Source organism: Nerophis lumbriciformis, linkage group LG37, assembly GCF_033978685.3.
Source record: "Nerophis lumbriciformis linkage group LG37, RoL_Nlum_v2.1, whole genome shotgun sequence".
Lineage (NCBI taxonomy): Eukaryota > Metazoa > Chordata > Actinopteri > Syngnathiformes > Syngnathidae > Nerophis > Nerophis lumbriciformis.
Window position 1 is genome coordinate 9,205,355 of NC_084584.2, and position 17,146 is coordinate 9,222,500.

The 17,146-nt window shown below is 45.5% G+C and overlaps 1 protein-coding gene across 1 annotated transcript in view; it reads right to left on the reverse strand.

Moving 5' to 3' along the window:
- Positions 1-17,146, reverse strand: part of pkhd1l1.1 (PKHD1 like 1, tandem duplicate 1) — an 81,132-nt gene that overhangs the window by 10,238 nt on the left and 53,748 nt on the right. Inside the window, exons 44-67 of the mRNA XM_061930839.2 lie at positions 15,693-15,822; positions 15,369-15,610; positions 15,159-15,295; positions 14,066-15,095; positions 13,803-13,994; positions 11,476-11,627; positions 11,247-11,406; positions 11,007-11,178; positions 10,848-10,936; positions 10,443-10,606; positions 10,208-10,337; positions 10,017-10,135; positions 9,761-9,890; positions 9,520-9,693; positions 6,866-6,969; positions 6,681-6,801; positions 6,485-6,606; positions 6,327-6,422; positions 3,150-3,293; positions 2,954-3,076; positions 2,777-2,888; positions 1,169-1,285; positions 932-1,097; positions 636-868 (exon numbers count right to left, since the gene is read on the reverse strand). Coding sequence (XP_061786823.2) covers positions 636-868; positions 932-1,097; positions 1,169-1,285; positions 2,777-2,888; positions 2,954-3,076; positions 3,150-3,293; positions 6,327-6,422; positions 6,485-6,606; positions 6,681-6,801; positions 6,866-6,969; positions 9,520-9,693; positions 9,761-9,890; positions 10,017-10,135; positions 10,208-10,337; positions 10,443-10,606; positions 10,848-10,936; positions 11,007-11,178; positions 11,247-11,406; positions 11,476-11,627; positions 13,803-13,994; positions 14,066-15,095; positions 15,159-15,295; positions 15,369-15,610; positions 15,693-15,822 — 4,359 coding nt within the window. The remainder of the gene's footprint in view (positions 1-635; positions 869-931; positions 1,098-1,168; positions 1,286-2,776; positions 2,889-2,953; positions 3,077-3,149; positions 3,294-6,326; positions 6,423-6,484; positions 6,607-6,680; positions 6,802-6,865; positions 6,970-9,519; positions 9,694-9,760; positions 9,891-10,016; positions 10,136-10,207; positions 10,338-10,442; positions 10,607-10,847; positions 10,937-11,006; positions 11,179-11,246; positions 11,407-11,475; positions 11,628-13,802; positions 13,995-14,065; positions 15,096-15,158; positions 15,296-15,368; positions 15,611-15,692; positions 15,823-17,146) is intronic.

A 17,146-nucleotide genomic window follows, 5' to 3' on the forward strand; every position in this document is an offset into this window, starting at 1 on the left:
ACAACATACTTTTAGACAACATTTAATCAATGCCGGGTTCTGACGTTGAGTTGACCATTGAATTTTGGTCATTTCCCAACCAATATTCTACAACACAAATACAACGTTGAAACAACATGCTTTTTGCCGACATTGATTTAACGTTGAATTTTGGTAATTTCCCAACCAATATTCTACAACACAAATACAACGTTGAAACAACATACTTTTTGACGACGATTTATCAACGTCAGGTTGTGAAGTTGATTTGACCGTTGAAATTTGGTCATTTCCCAACCAATATAATACAACCCCCCCCCCCCCCCCCCCCCCCGCTCATTGCTCGGGCCCTGCGGAGATAACTCTGCTCGGTTCTTCTTGCACCCCCCCGATCTTCCAAGATCATAGTACAAAGATTGTTGGATGGCAAGATCACTATTTTACATTGTATTTATCTTCCGGTCAAAGGTTACTCTCCAAATGGGTTTCTTTTGTGATTGATGCTGTATTACTGCCTTTCCTAAATGTTTAACCAAAACATTCCTGTTCTACATTCAGTCTGTCAAAAACGCGCTACTACTTCAAATCAATAACCAAAAGACCTTAGCTTTCTCTGGACATTTTTCTTTAGAAACATTCCAACAAGCAATGTTTACCTTTGTGTGGGGCGATCTGCTCCACCGGGATGCGGCTCCCGTTGGGGAAGGTCAGCATGACTTTGGGGATGCGGTAGTCGCCCAACCCCCTGCTGGGATCCCCTCCCCACTCGTACTCGGACTGCGGCAGCACGGTTCCCACGGAGCCCAAAAAGGAGCCGTCCAAGTCCTTCAGCAAGCTCTTCTTCTTGGCGTCGCACTCCATGTCCACGCAGTCGGCCGGGTTGACTTTGCTGGGGAACGCAGGACGCACATTCAGGAGGAGCGAGCACACCAGTTGATGTTGTCGTCTTTACCCCACGTTGGCCCTGTGGATGAACACCTGGGCCTCCTGGGCGCTGTCCACCATCCTCAGGCCCCAAACGTGCACCGGGTGCTGCAAGTCCTCGTTCAAGGGGTTGGTGAGGAACATCACGTTGCTCTCGCCCGAGCAGACATTCCGGAACCCGACGAATGTGGAATCTGGAGGGGGGGGGGCATTGTTTTTCAGCAAAATCTTCTCGCTGGTCTGGAAAATGCAGTTTTCAACTCACCGGCGACTTTCATCAGGCCCTTGATGGCGTTGTAGTTGTTGTTGGTGTGGTGGGGCTTCTTGGGGGCCGTGTTGTGCTCGGATCCAAACGTCGGCCAGCAAATTCCAGATCTGCCTCCTGGACGGACGAGGATAAAAAACCGCGATAAATACAAACCCCAAAAAGCAGTGAAGTTGTCACGTTGTGTAAATGGTAAATAAAAAGAGAATACAACAAATCCTTTTCAACTTATATTCAATTGAATAGACTGCAAAGACAAGATATTTCATGTTCACACTGACAAACTTTCTTATTTTTTGCAAATATTTGCTCATTTGGAATTTTATGCCCGCAACGTGTTTCAAAAAAGCTGGCACAAGTGGCAAAAAAGAGTGAGAAAGTTGAGGAATGCTCATCAAAGACTTATAGGTGAACAGGCTAATTGGGAACAGGTGGGTGCCATGATTGGGTATAAAAGCAGCTTCCATGAAATGCTCAGTCATTCACAAACAAGGACGGGGCGAGGGTCACCACTTTGTCAACAAATGCCTGAGCAAATTGTTTAAGAACAACATTTCTCAACAAGGAATTTAGGGATTTCACCATCTACGCTCCCTAATATCATCAAAAGGTTCAGAGAATCTGGAGAAATCACTGCACGTAAGCGGCAAGGCTGAAAACCAACATTGAATGCCCGTGACCTTGGATCCCTCAGGCGGGACTGCATCAAAAAGCGACATCAGTGTGTAAAGGATATCACCACATGGGCTCAGGAACACTTCAGAAAACCACTGTCAGTAACTACAGTTGGTCGCTACATCTGTAAGTGCAAGTTAAAACTCTACTATGCAAAGTGAAAGCCATTTATCAACAACACCCAGAAACGCCGCCGGCTTCGCTGGGACTGATGCAAAGTGGAAAAGTGTTCCGTGGTCTAACGAGTCCACATTTCAAATTATTTTTGGAAACTGTGGACGTCGTGTCCTCCGGACCAAAGAGGAAAAGAACCGTCCGGATTGTTCTAGGGTCAAAGTGTAAAAGACAGCATGTGTGATGGTATGGGGGTGTATTAGTGCCCAAGACATGGGTAACTTACACATCTGTAAAGGCACCATTAATTCTGAAAGGTACATACAGCTTTTGGAGCAACATATGTTGCCATCATGGACGCCCCTGCTTATTTCAGCAAGGCAATGCCAAGCCACGTGTTACAACAGCGTAGTAAAAGAGTGCGGGTACTAGACTGGCCTGCCTGTAGTCCAGACATTGAAAATGTGTGAAGGCTAAAATATGAGAAGGGAGACTGTTGAACAACTTAAGCTGTACATCAAGCAAGAATGGGAAAGAATATCACTTCAAAAATGTGTCTCCTCAGTTTCCAAACCTTTACTGAGTGTTGTTAAAAGGAAAGACCATGTAACACACTGGTAAAAATGCCTCTTTTGCAATGTGTTGCTGCCATTAAATTCTAAGTTCATGATTATTTGCAAAACAAATAAAGTTTGTCAGTCTGAACATGAAATATCTTGTCTTTGCAGTCTATTCAATTGAATATAAGTTGAAAAGGATTTGTTGTATTCTCTTTTTATTTACCATTCACACAAGGTGCATGCATGGAAGTTCACCTACCATTGACGGGCCGGGGGGCTCGGTGGTCTTGAGTGATGAGCAGGTTGAAGTCGCTGGCCTCCAGCGTGTCAGAACAGTTGAAGTCGGGGCTGCTGCCGACGAGCAAGGCATTCTGGGAAAAGCAAGCCGTTAAACAAGACGGCGAGCGAGGGGGGGCAAAGAGCGTTTATGTCTCACCTCCACGTGGACCCACTTGTCAGCGTAAGCGTGGCTGAGAGAGGGCGGGGCATAGATGAGCGGCATGATGCCCATGCCGTTGTCCACCAGGGTGACGTTGGCCACCATGACGTTCATGAAGCTCTGCAGCGACACCACAGGTGTTTGACTCTTGACTCCCACGCCCTAAAGAGGCGCGTCCAGCAGTTTTTCCTACCTGGAAGTAGACGCCGTAGTCCCAGTTCCTCCAGATGAAGAAGCTCCTGATGAGGGAGCACCCGGGCAGGCCGTCCTTGTTCATGTAGACGCCAAAGAGGCCGCCGTGAGCCTCGTTGTGAGCCCACTGCTCCTTCTCCTTCTCCTGCCAGGAACCTGCACCACATTCTTCATTTTCATTTAGGCTTTTTCCTCACATGCAGAAACATTTCAAGGGCCAAACAGAGTTTTCTGAACAGTACAATAGTAGACTAGGACAAATGATGAAAAGTAGAGGACCTGGGATGGAACCCTGAGGAACACCACCAGTAGAACTGAAGAAGACAACAAGCACAGCCGGCAAACTCAAGACCCAGGGGCCAAATCTGCCCTGCCACATCATTCTAGTCCACAACTTCATTCTAATGTGGTCTGCTACATTTTATTGTGGCCCGCTACATTTTATTGTGGCCCGCCACGTCATTCTAATGTGGTCCACGACTTCATTCTAATGTGGTCCGCTACATTTTAATGTGGCCCGCCACGTCATTCTAATGTGGTCCGCTACATTTTATCGTGGCCCGCCACGTCATTCTAATGTGGTCCACGACTTCATTCTAATGTGGTCCGCTACATTTAATCGTGGCCCGCCACATCATTCTAATGTGGTCCGTTACATTTTATTGTGGCCCGCCACATCATTCTAATGTGGTCCGCTACAACATTTTATGTCACCCGCCGCTTCATTTAATGTGGTTCATTGCTTCATTTTAATGTGATCCTACACGTCATTTAACGTGGCTCGCCACATTATTTAACATGGTCAATCACCTTATTTTTTAAGGTGGCCCTACATGTCATTTAATGGGGCTCACCATATCATTCTAATGTGGTCCACAACTTCATTCTAATGTGGTCCGCTACATTTTATTGTGGCAGGCCACATCATTCTAATGTGGTCTGCTACATTTTATTGTGGCAGGCCACTTCATTCTAATGTGGTCCGCTACAACATTTTATGTCACCCACCACATCATTTAATGTGGTTCATTTCTTGATTTTAATGTGACCCTACACATCATTTAACGTGACCCAACACGTCATTTAACGTGGTTCAATGCTTCATTTTTAAAGTGGCCTTACATGTCATTTAATGTGGCTCGCCAAATTATTTAACGAGGTCAATCACCTTATTTTTTAAAGTGGCCCTACACGTCATTTAATGTGGCCCTACACGTCATTTAATGTGGCCCCACACGTCATTTAATGTTGGTCGTTGCTTCATTTTTAATGTGGCCCTACGCGCCATTTAATGTGGCTCGCCACATTTAATGTGGTCAATCACCTTATTTTTAAAGTGACCGTACACGTCATTTAATGTGGCTCGTCATATAATTTTATTGTGTAGTGCCACTTCATTTTAATTGGGTTCATCCCAAAAGTTTTCATGTGGCATACCACATAATTCTAATGAGGTTCACCCCGTCATTTTATGTGGTCTGGCACGTCATTTAATGTGGTCCATCACCTCATTTTAAGGTGTCCCTATACATCATTTTATGTAGGCCGCAAAGTCATTTAATGTGGTTCATTGCTTCATTTTAAAGTGGCCATACACGTGATTTAGATTTTTTAACGTAGCATGCCACATAACTCTGATGTGGCATGCTACGTTAAAAAATGCCTTATTTTAAAGTGGCCCTACACGTCATTCAAAGTGGTCCGGCAGATTATTTGATGTGGTCCATTACCCTCTGTTTTAACGTGACCCTACATGTCATTTAAATTGGCCCGCCAAATCATTTATGTAGCCCGCCACATCATTTAACGTGGTTCATTGCTTCATTTTAAAGTGGCCCTACACGTGATTTAATGTGGCTCGCCACACTATTTAACGTGGGCAATCACCTTATTTTTAATGTGGTCCTACACGTCATTTAATGTGGTTCATTGCTTCAATTTAAAGTGGCCCTGCATGTCATTTAAAGTGACTTGCCACATTAATCAACGTGGTCAATCACCTTATTTTTAAAGTGGCCCTAGACGTCGCTCAAAATTGGCTCACCACATTATTTAACCTGGTCCATCACCTTATTTTTAATGTGGCCCTACACGTCATTTAATGTGGCCCTACACATCATTTAATCTGGCCCTACACGTCATTTAATGTGGTTCATTGCTTCATTTTTAACGTGGCCCTACGCGTCATTTAACGTGGCTCGCCACATTATTTAATGTGGTTGATCACCTTATTTTTAAAGTGACCCTACACGTCATTTAATGTGGCTCGTCACATAATTGTATTGTGTAATGCCATTTCATTTTAATTGGGCTCATCCCAAATGTTTTCACGTGGCATGCCACATAATTCTAATGAGGTTCACCCCGTCATTTTATGTGGTCTGGCACGTCATTTAATGTGGTCCATCACCTCATTTTAATGTGGCCCTATACATCATTTTATGTAGGCCGCAACGTCATTTAATGTGGTTCATTGCTTCATTTTAAAGTGGCCATACACGTGATTTAGATTTTTTTTAAAAATGGCTTATTTTAAAGTGGCCCTACACGTCATTCAAAGTGGTCCGGCAGATTATTTGATGTGGTCCATTACCCTCTGTTTTAACGTGACCCTACATGTCATTTAAATTGGCCCGCCAAATCATTTATGTAGCCCGCCACGTCATTTAACGTGGTTCATTGCTTCATTTTAAAGTGGCCCTACACGTGATTTAACTATTTAACGTGGTCAATCACCTTATTTTTAATGTGGTCCTACACGTCATTTAATGTGGTTCAATGCTTCAATTTAAAGTGGCCCTACATGTCATTTAAAGGGGCTCGCCACATTAATCAACGTGGTCAATCACCTTATTTTTAAAGTGGCCCTAGACGTCGTTCAAAATTGGCTCGCCACATTATTTAACCTGGTCCATCACCTTATTTTTAATGTGGCCCTACATGTCATCTTATGTGGCCAACCAAAACTTTTGAATGTGGCTTTCCAAATCTTTTCATCATCATCCAATGGTCCAAACATTTTGGGGGGTTATCAAAAATAAACAACAAAAACAGTTACAAGGTTATATAAATATTCACCGTTAAAAGTGGCCCTCAATAAAAAATCACATTACGACAAAAACTGCCAAAAAGCAGAGGACTCAAAGGGGTCAGTTCTGTAAAAAGCACCCAGAGGGGCCTCACCTGGACACGGCTCGCCATCAATGCGGTAGGCCACGCGCTCGTAGCCTGCCACGATGTTGTGCTGCAAGACCACGTCTTCTCCCTCGCTCACCTGCCAGAAACAGACGGGTGGTCGGCACTCCGAGCGTGTTCCTGAAAAGTGCGAGGACTTACCTCGATGGCCGCCGTCCAGTCGTAGTTGAAGGGCTCCTCTCGGTCCTGGTAGGACCCCGGCCACAAGGTCATGGTGACCAGGTTCCTCCTCAAGATGTTCGCCCTCCCCCCGACCCTGATGCCTGCACCGCAATCGTGTTAGCGCGCCTGTCGCGGCGAGGACCGGGCGGGGAAAAGAACCAAGGTGCACATTTACCCTCGCCCACCGTGTGGTGGATGACGTTGTCGTCAATGGCCACGCCCTCTGTCCCGAACACGCCGATGGCCGGAGAAAAGCCGCAGTGGAATGCGCAGCCTTGAAGGTACGACTCGTTGCCCTGAAAACACAACGTTCCTTTTCAACACCCGTCCAAACTTCTCCGAGGCGCCATTTTTCCCCACCTGGCCCAGGTTGAGGAAGGCCACCGAGTATCGCGGGTCAAAGTCATCGCTCCACCCTTCCTGACCCGACCTGTAGAACTCCACATTCCTGAGTTGCGCCTTCCCTTTGGGAGAAAAAAAACAGATGTATTCTTATTCTCTGGCGGACCAGGAGAGTATGAGCTGGGTTCGGAAGCAGACTTACGACCGTACCACAAGCTACAGTCGTAGAAAGTCCCATCATAATGAGTTAATGAGCAAGGTGTTAAGGTAGAACCAACTCTATGTACTCTATGATAAACGCATGAATATATGACCGACCGTATGTATGAATGAATGAATTAATACAGGTCTGAATTAAAGTGTGTATGAATAAATGATGTGTCAATGTATATGCATGATTGGATGAATGTACACATTATTGAGAAAATATATGAATGAATGAAAGGTGTAAATAAATGTAAAAATTAATGAATGTATAAATGCACGTATAACTAAATAAAAGTATGTATAATAAAAAAAAAAATGAATGAATGTATGAATGACTGCACGTATGAATGAATTAATTAGGGACAAGTGGTAGAAAATATGTAGGACTACATAAAAGCATGTATAATAAAAACTATATGAATGACTGTATGGATGCCTGCATGTATTAATAAATGAATTAACTAATGTATAAATGAATGTATGAATAAATGAATGACTAAATTTATGAATGAATGAACGAGTGAATTAATGTATGAGTAAATACATGTATGAATGAACTGACCAGCGAATGAATGTATGATTGAATAAATAAATGCATGAAACAATGAATGTATGAACGAATAAATAAATACATACATTCATGAATTAATGTATGAATGAATACATTTATGACTGTATACATGAGTGTATAAATGAATGTATGAGTAAATGAATGACTAAATGTATGAATTTATGAATTAATAAACGAATGAACGAGCGAATTAATGTATGATTGAGTAAATGCATGTATGAATGAATTGACCAGCGAATGAATGTATGATTGAATAAATAAATGTATGAAACAATAAATATATGAATGAATAAATAAATACATACATTCATGAATTAATGTATGAATGAATACATTTATGAACGTATACATGAATGTATAAATGAATGTATGAATAAATGAATAACTAAATGTATGAATTTATGAATGAATAAATGAATGAACGAGTGAATTAATGTATGATTTAATAAATACATGTATGAATGAATTGACCAGCGAATGAATGTATGATTGAATAAATAAATGTATGAAACAATGAATGCATGAATTAATAAATAAATACATACATTCATGAATTCATGTATGAATGAATACATTTATGAATGTATAAATGGATGTATGAATAAATGAAGAACTAAATGTATGAATTTATGAATGAATAAATGAATTAATGTATGATTGAACAAATACATGTATGAATTAATTGACCAGTGATTGAATGTATGATTGAATAAATAAATGTATGAAACAATGAATGTATGAATGAATAAATAAATACATACATTCATGAATTAATGTATGAATGAATACATTTATGAATGTATACATGAATGTATGTATGAATTAACAAGCAAATGAATGTATGATTGAATAAATAAATGTATGAATAAATGAACAAACTCATGTATGATTGAATATATAAATACATGTATGGATGAATGAACAAACAGATGTATAATTGAATATATAAATGTATGAATGAATGGATTTATGAATGAATGAATGTATGAATGAATTAACGAGCAAAATAATGTATGATTCAATAAATAAATAAATGTATGAATGAATGAATGAACAAATGAATGTATGATTGAATGTATGAATGAATCCACCTATGAATGATAAAATAAATGTATGATTCCATGAATGAATGAAATCAGTGAATTAATGTATAATTGACTAAATAAATGTATGAATGAGTAAATAAATATATGAATGAATGAACAAACAAGTGAATGTATGATTAAATATATAAATGTATGAATGAATTAATTTATGAATGAATGACTGCATAAATAAATGTATGAATGAATTAACCAGCGAACGAATGCATGATTGAATAAATAAATAAATCTATGAATGAAGTAAACAAATGAATGTATGATTAAATACATAAATGTATGAATGAATGCCTAAATATATGAATGAATGATGTATAAATGTGTGAATGAATAAACAAGCGAATCAATGTATGAATGAATAAATACATGTATGAATAAATTAATGAACAAAATGTGTGAGTGGATAAAATGTTTTATGACTGAATGAACAAACAAATGAATGTATGATTAAATATATAAATGTATGAATGAATGTCTAAATATTAATGAATGCTTTTATGAATGAATGAATGAATAAATAAATGTATGAAACAATAAATGAATAAATTCATGAATGAATGTATGATGAATAAATATATGATGTATGAATGAATGTATACACAAATGTTTGAATTAATTGACAAGCAAGTTAATTTTTGATTGAATACATGAATGAATGAATGGATAAACAAATGAATGTATGAATGAATCCATGCATGAATGATGAAATAAATGTATGATTTCATGAATGAATGAATGTATGATGTATGGATGAATGACTACATGGACACATGAAAGAGTGAGACACAGCACACCTTTATAGTGTATCCCATCGGCGGAGAAGGTTCCAACCAAGAGTCTGGCACCAAATGACTCCTCCATCATGTCAGCGTAGTCCTGACCCAGGATCTTGATGTTCCTGCTCAGGAGGCCCACGTCCGCCGCCAGCGTGTAGGAGAGCGACGTTCCCGGGACGGAGTGAGTCTCACCTGGTGGGAGACACGGTGCAGGGTCACCAACATGTCACAACTCTCTCCACCGCACTGCCCAACTGACCGACGTGGGTGTGGGTCAGGGGTTGGCTCAGGGTCAGCACGCGTCCGTCGGCCGACACCTCGGCGACCTCCCTCTTCTCCGTCTCCCAGGCACTGTAGCCGGTGGTGGAGATGACCACCTCGTCTCCCACCTGGCAAACATCATGAGTGACATAGTGTGGTGTCCAACCCGCAGTGTGTTCACTTTGTCACGGGTTTAAGAAGGAATCTGGCCCGATGCGGCCCACGTGGTCTACATGAAAAGGAACCACATTTACCTTCCAGTCGACGGCCTCCGCCAGGGTCAACAGGCTGGACCCCGCCTCGGCTGTTGCGGCCAGTTTGGTGTGGTACACGTCATGCGGCTGTCCGTAGAGCTCCAGGGTGCCAAACACACCTGACCGGGAATCATTCCACACCCTCAGCATCTTTCACTACGATCCACTTAGAGACCACTTTAAAATCTCACCCAGGACTTTGGACCCCTGGTTGGGTCCGTTGGGCAGAAGCCAGTCGGGGGTGCGGTGGTTCCCCCTCAGTCTGATGTGAAGCTCCCCAGTGAAGGGCTCGTCCTCCCACCCGACCGTCAGCCTGCCGCCCTGACAACAGAACACCAAGACTTGAGTATGATAGCGCCCTCTGCTGACCATTAAGTAGAATACCTCTCGCCACAAAGTAAAGGCAAAAGAAAAACGAGCTCAGACCTGGATGGAGATGTAGACCGCGTCTATGACCACGGTGTGGTTCTGAGGTGCTGCCCGAGCCGGTCGGCTGGACGAGCTGTTTGAGGGTTCCGGGATCTCCAGAACGCCATTGACTGTCAGCTTATTGAGGGCAGGGGTGTCACTGTCCAAGACCACCCACTTTCCTGAGGAGGCAGACATAAAAATGGTCTGAACAAAAGGGTTTTCTATTCTACCCCTGCTAACGTTTGGTCTCGACTTGCTAACTCAGCATAAAGAAAACAGGTTCTCATTTCAAAGTTTATAACTTACTTAAGATATATACATTGGCTTTGACAATTAAATATATCAAAATTCCCCCCAGATCTTTAGATTTTTGAATTACACCAATGTTTGCACTTGAAAGGGTTAAATAAGTGACATTACCTGCTGGGATGACCACGTCAGCGCCATCTGCTGGCGCACTGAAGTTGTTTTCAGCAGAAGAGGTCCAGAAGGAAGCGTTGGACCACAAGCTGGAAAGAACCTTTCGTCATTTTTAAAGAATATTCTCAACAATTGTTGGGCTTTTTGGAGTGGGCGTACATGAAGTCATCGGGCCGGCGGCTGGGCAGCGGGGCTAGCGTGGCCGGAGGAGGCGGCGTGGGCGGGATGCAGTTGGGGTAGAAGCAGCGGTAGACCTTGAAGTTGACGTCTACGTCCAGCATGGAGGGGTCCACGCTGTTGCGACGCCGACGCTCGCTGGTCTTCCCAGAAACTGCAGGAGATACCGACCGACTTACAACCTACCATGGTTTACACATAGACAGAAGACAAAGGCCTCACCCATGTAAAAAAGGTCGTTGGTGCTGTTGTCAAAGTACCAGTCGCCATTGCTGTTGGCGCTGAAACTCAGCGGCGACGACGAGCCGTTCCTCTCGTCCACGACGCGGAACTTGTCTGGACTCTGCGTGAGGTTGTGGTTGATGATCACGTACTGATCCGGCTGAGGGACAGAGAGGTGTCAGAGACCACAGAAGGTCTGACCAAGTTGCAGGAAAACTGTGAACAGTACCTCAAAACCATAGAACTTGGCCCCGTAGCTGATGTTGGTCAAGTGGTCGGCGTTGTCAAAATACCAGTTGTACGTGTCCCCTGAAGGCAGCATGGCCATCCAGCCCAGCGGGTGTGTCATTCTCTTCTTCAAATAGGGAACCGCGCTGGAACCTAAACAAACACAACAGTTTTTAGGGTCCATCCATCCATCCATCTTCTTCCGCTTATCCGAGGTCGGGTCGCGGGGGCAGCAGCTTAAGCAGGGAAGCCCAGACTTTCCTCTCCCCAGCCACTTCGTCCAGCTCCTCCCGGGGGATCCCGAGGCGTTCCCAGGCCAGCCGGGCGAGATAGTCTTCCCAGCGTGTCCTGGGTCTTCCCCGTGGCCTCCTACCGGTCGGACGTGCCCGAAACACCTTCCTAGGGAGGCGTTCGGGTGGCATCCTGACCAGATGCCCGAACCACCTCATCTGGCTCCTCTCGATGTGGAGGAGCAGTGGCTTTACTTTGAGCTCCCCCCGAATGACAGAGTTTCTCACCCTATCTCTAAGGGAGAGCCCCGCCACTCGGCGGAAGAAACTCATTTCGGCCGCTTGTACCCGTGATCTTGTCCTTTCGGTCATGACCCAAAGCTCATGACCATAGGTGAGGATGGGAACGTAGATCGACCGGTAAATTGAGAGCTTTGCCTTCCGGCTCAGCTCCTTCTTCACCACAACGGATCGATACAGCGTCCGCATTACTGAAGACGCCGCACCGATCCGCCTGTTGGTCTCACGATCCACTCTTCCCCCACTCGTGAACAAGACTCCGAGGTACTTGAACTCCTCCACTTGGGGCAAGATCTCCTCCCCAACCCGGAGATGGCACTCCACCCTTTTCCGGGAGAGAACCATGGACTCGGACTTGGAGGTGCTGATTCTCATCCCAGTCGCTTCACACTCGGCTGCGAACCGATCCAGTGAGAGCTGAAGATCTTGGCCGGAGGAAGCCATCAGGACCACATCATCTGCAAATAGCAGAGACCTAATCCTGCAGCCACCAAACCAGATCTCCTCAACACCCTGACTGCGCCTAGAAATTCTGTCCATAAAGGTTATGAACAGAATCGGTGACAAAGGGCAGCCTTGGCGGAGTCCAACCCTCACTGGAAACGTGTCCGACTTACTGCCGGCAATGCGGACCAAGCTCTGACACTGATTATACAGGGAGCGAACTGCCACAATAAGACAGTCCGTTACCCCATACTCTCTGAGCACTCCCCACAGGACTTCCCGGGGTACACGGTCGAATGCCTTCTCTAAGTCCACAAAGCACATGTAGACTGGTTGGGCAAACTCCCATGCACCCTCAAGGACCCTGCCGAGAGTATAGAGCTGGTCCACAGTTCCACGATCAGGACGAAAACCACACTGTTCCTCCTGAATCCGAGGTTCGACTATCCGGCGTAGCCTCCTCTCCAGTACACCTGAATAGACCTTACCGGGAAGGCTGAGGAGTGTGATCCCACGATAGTTGGAACACACCCTCCGGTTCCCCTTCTTAAAGAGAGGAACCACCACCCCCGGTCTGCCAATCCAGGGTGTGCATTTTTATTTTCTACTGTGCATCGGACAAAACATGCATCCAATCAAATTCAAGTTCGAAAAGTGTGAAATATTTTTGGCATTGGAAGGGAGGTCTAAAAGACATTTCTGCAAGGGGGCGGTCCTGCTAAACAGGCTGCCATACCACATATAACCAATTGGAGCCAAAATTTTAGCTCATTTTCAGTAACTCACAAAACACAAGTACAGTGTCCAATAACCGACAAAAGATTTAAAGATGCTAGTTTTTACAAAGAAAGGATTCTAAAACTCTCCGTATCAACTCGGGACAACGGAATGAAAGTTGAAAAATGCCTCTGGTAGTGGTTTGTATTCCAAGATTGCTGATTCGCTCATTTTGCTGTCAATCAAAAAGGGATTCGGCCTCAGAGATAATCCTCCAAACGTCATACGGAAACTCAGTGCTTCAGCCTGTTGAAGCCGAGCCCACTTTCCAAACACTTCCAGAGACGCTCGGCGTCCGATTGACGGGACAGAGCCAATAACTGTCGAGTTTATGCTCAACTTTTGAAGTCAATAATTGGCAAGCTTCAACACTGTTTTAATGCACTGTGACGCTACCACTGTGACGCTACCACTGTGACGCTACCACTATCAATCAGGGGAAAGTCGTGAAATTCTAGCAGATATTTAGTCAATGAAATGTAAACACAAAAGTACATATTTCACCACTTATTTGCAGTCTTAGAGCAAACCCTAACAAAGAAAAGTGTTCTAGAAAATGGATGGTTCGACTTCATACCATGCGAGTTGCTTAAGATGATATCCTTGGCGTCCAGAGAAGACGGCGAGGGATTGTTGAGAGCCAATCGATGGAACTTCACGGTGTGGTCGCACAAAGCGGCGGGGAAGGCCACACTCCACTCGGCGCTTTCGGAGCAGTGCGCCGGGTCGAGCAGTTCGGTCAGAGGCACCACTTTGTAGTCGATGTTTCCTGGAGAACAAAGCAGTACAGTGAAGTTACGGATAGCTTTAAAGTGAAAACCTGAAGGTCTTCTAGGGTACCTGTGAGGGAGCCGTCCATGTCCACTAGTTGGACCTCGTGCTCCCACCTGAGACCGGCCTTGTTGGGTGAGTTGAAGTACTCGATCCCTTCAAACCGGACAGGCCAGCCCCCGCAGCGATCCACACACTTCCCGTCAATTGAAGCCACCCCAATTGCTGCGCAGGCGCCGCGGTCAAAGTCGATGAATTTGGTGCCCGCGACACTCATTCCGTCATCCAGTGGTGCGATGATGCCTCGGTGTGTGCAGTAGTTCTCTCCCAGACCGAGGGCGTCCATGTGGCCCACGATGGTGGTGTTGAACACCCCCGCCCCGCCGTCCGGTCCAAAGGCGGCAACCATCGACGGTATGATGCGTTTGCCTTCGATTCCGGCTTTCTCGTTGTTGACCATGACGAAGTCTGTGAAGTGCACAGCGCCCACGTTGACCCACTCGGCTCCTTTCTCGCAGTTCCAGGTGACGAGAGATCGGAAGACAGCCGGCTCGGGCGTCTTGGAGCGGCAGCCGCCCTCTTTCATTGGGAAGAAGTCTTGGAAGATCCAGAGACCGAACCAGCCTTGAGAGTGCACCGTGTTGTTGAAAAACTCCCCAAGAGGAACCTTCTTCTGGCAGATGTTTCGGTCGTAGGACGGTCCATCGGGGTGCTCGTGCATGCGGTACCAGAAGCCAAAGTGGGTGCCCCCGACTGCGGCGTTGTGCCGAATGATGTTGTTAGGATTGGTGACCCAGTAGGCTGCGGGGGTGACGTCGTCATTGAGCAGACTGGTGCTCTGCTTAACGAACACTGCCAGGTTGTACTGCAGAATGTTCTCCGTCTCGATGCCGTCCTCGATGAAGAAGGCGCCCCCCATGATGTCGTAGATGATGTTGTGTTCCACCAGCAGCCGGTGAGTGTTGTGGATGGTCACGGCTCGGTTGTACGTCTGATGGATGGAGCAGCCGCGCACGTACGACTTGTATTCCAGGTTTCCCATCAGGTGCCAGTGAATGGGGTATCGACCCAGCCTGAAGGCCTGTCCGGCATGGAAAAGCTGTGGCACAGAACCCAACCACGTCAGCTTTTAACCACATCGCTCACCTTGCATTTAAGTTACCTCGAGATACGATAGCCTCCCCACGGCAAGGTTCTCACTGGGGCGGGGGGCGTGGAGCATGATGCAAGCGCCAAACTGATCGCTGCCGACTTCCTCTCCAAACCGTCCTTGGAAGCACGTCTGTGTGGTGAATTCTCCTGCAGCCACAAGAAACCACGGTCATCTTGATCATTACAGGGTCCTTGTACAGAGACCAGAATTCAGCAAGACCTGTGTTGAAACCATCCGGGCAGGCCTCGATCTTGTCCTGCCACTCTTCGTGTTGGGAGCCTCGCACCACGACGTTTCTGGTCAGGAGACCCACCTCCGCCCGGGCCTCGAAGAGCGTACCGTCTGGCAGGGTGACGGCCACCGAGAGGTGAGAGTATTCCAAAGCTTGGGTGAGAGTCAGGGTCACACCATCTGCTGACACGCTTGCAATGGTCCGCACTTCGTTTTCTCTCTGGCTATGCCTAGAAGAAGCCGGCATGAATAAGTCTGGTCTTCCACTTTTGAGGTTAAAATAGCTCACAAGAAGTGAAACGACTATTCTACCTGTGGCCGGTGGAAGCGATGACGATTTCATCTCCCACTGCCCACGTCACCGCCTTCATCAGGGTCAGCATGGAGGAGTTGCTTTCCGCCGTCTCGGCAAGGTGGGTCCAGACGACTGGAACTGGTTTACCTGAAGAGGACAGGAAACGGACATCTAAAGAACCCATAGCCTCTAGATGACCAACATTTCCCTGACAATTCTCTTAATGTAAAGTACTGTTTGCTCCTAAAAATGAATCTGGCACTTTATGAACTTAGGGTACAACTTTCCCACTACACAGGGGCCCGAGGCCCACTCAAACATAGAATTAGTAACCTTATTCTTGTCATCATAGACAAAAACTACATCGAACCTTGTCTAATGATATATAAAAGGCAATGGACTTAAAGGGGTGCCTTGCCTCAGTTCTGTAAATCAAAAGTTTGGACCCTAGTGTTCTATGTTCGCAAGCAAAGTTAAAATGTCAATGCAAGGATCTGACAATGTGTTTACAGTGGTCCAAGTTCCACTATACCAGGAGTCGGCAACCCGCGGCTCCGGAGTCGCATGCGGCTCTTTGATCACTCTGATGCGGCTCAGCAGCTTACTTGCTGAACCCCCCAATTTTCCCGTGAGACTTCCTGATGCGACTCAGCAGCTTACTTGCTGAACCCCCTATTTTCCCGTGAGACTTCCGGATTTCAGTGCCTCTCGCAGGAAACTCCCGGGATATATATCAACCGATTATCACCCTTACAACTATAATAAGGGTGTGCCATGCTGGTACAACATTTGGCGCCCTCTACAATCTGTATTAACAGCGTGCCAGCCCAACACTTGTTATACAATATACATCTTCTGCTTGCACACGTACGTGACAGCAAGGCATACTTGTTCAACAGCCACACAGGTTACACTGACGGTGGTCATATAAAACAACTTTAACACTCTTACTAATAATGCACCACACTTTGAACCAAAACCAAACAAGAATGACAAACACATTTCGGGAGAACATCTGCACCTTAACACAACATAAACACAACAGATCAAACACCCAGAATCCCATGCGGCCCTGACTCTTCCAGGCTACATTATACACCCCTGCTACCACCAAACCCCCCCCCCCCCCTCTCTCTGTGCGTCGGTTGAGGTGGGCGGGGTTTGGTAGCGGGGGTGTATAATATATCCCGGAAGAGTTAGGGCTGCATGGGATTCTGGGTATTTGTCCTGTTGTGTTTATGTTGTGTTACGGTGCAGATGTTCTCCCGAAATGTGTTTGTCATTCTTGTTTGGTGTGGGTTCACAGTGTGGCGCATTATTAGTAAGAGTGTTAAAGTTTTTTTTATACTGCCACCGTCAGTGTAACCTGTGTGGTTGTTGACCAAGTATGCCTTGCTGTCACCTACGTGAGCAAGCAAAAGCCCACACAACGTGTGGCTGATCAGGCACACGCTGTTGGTAGTGGTTGCTA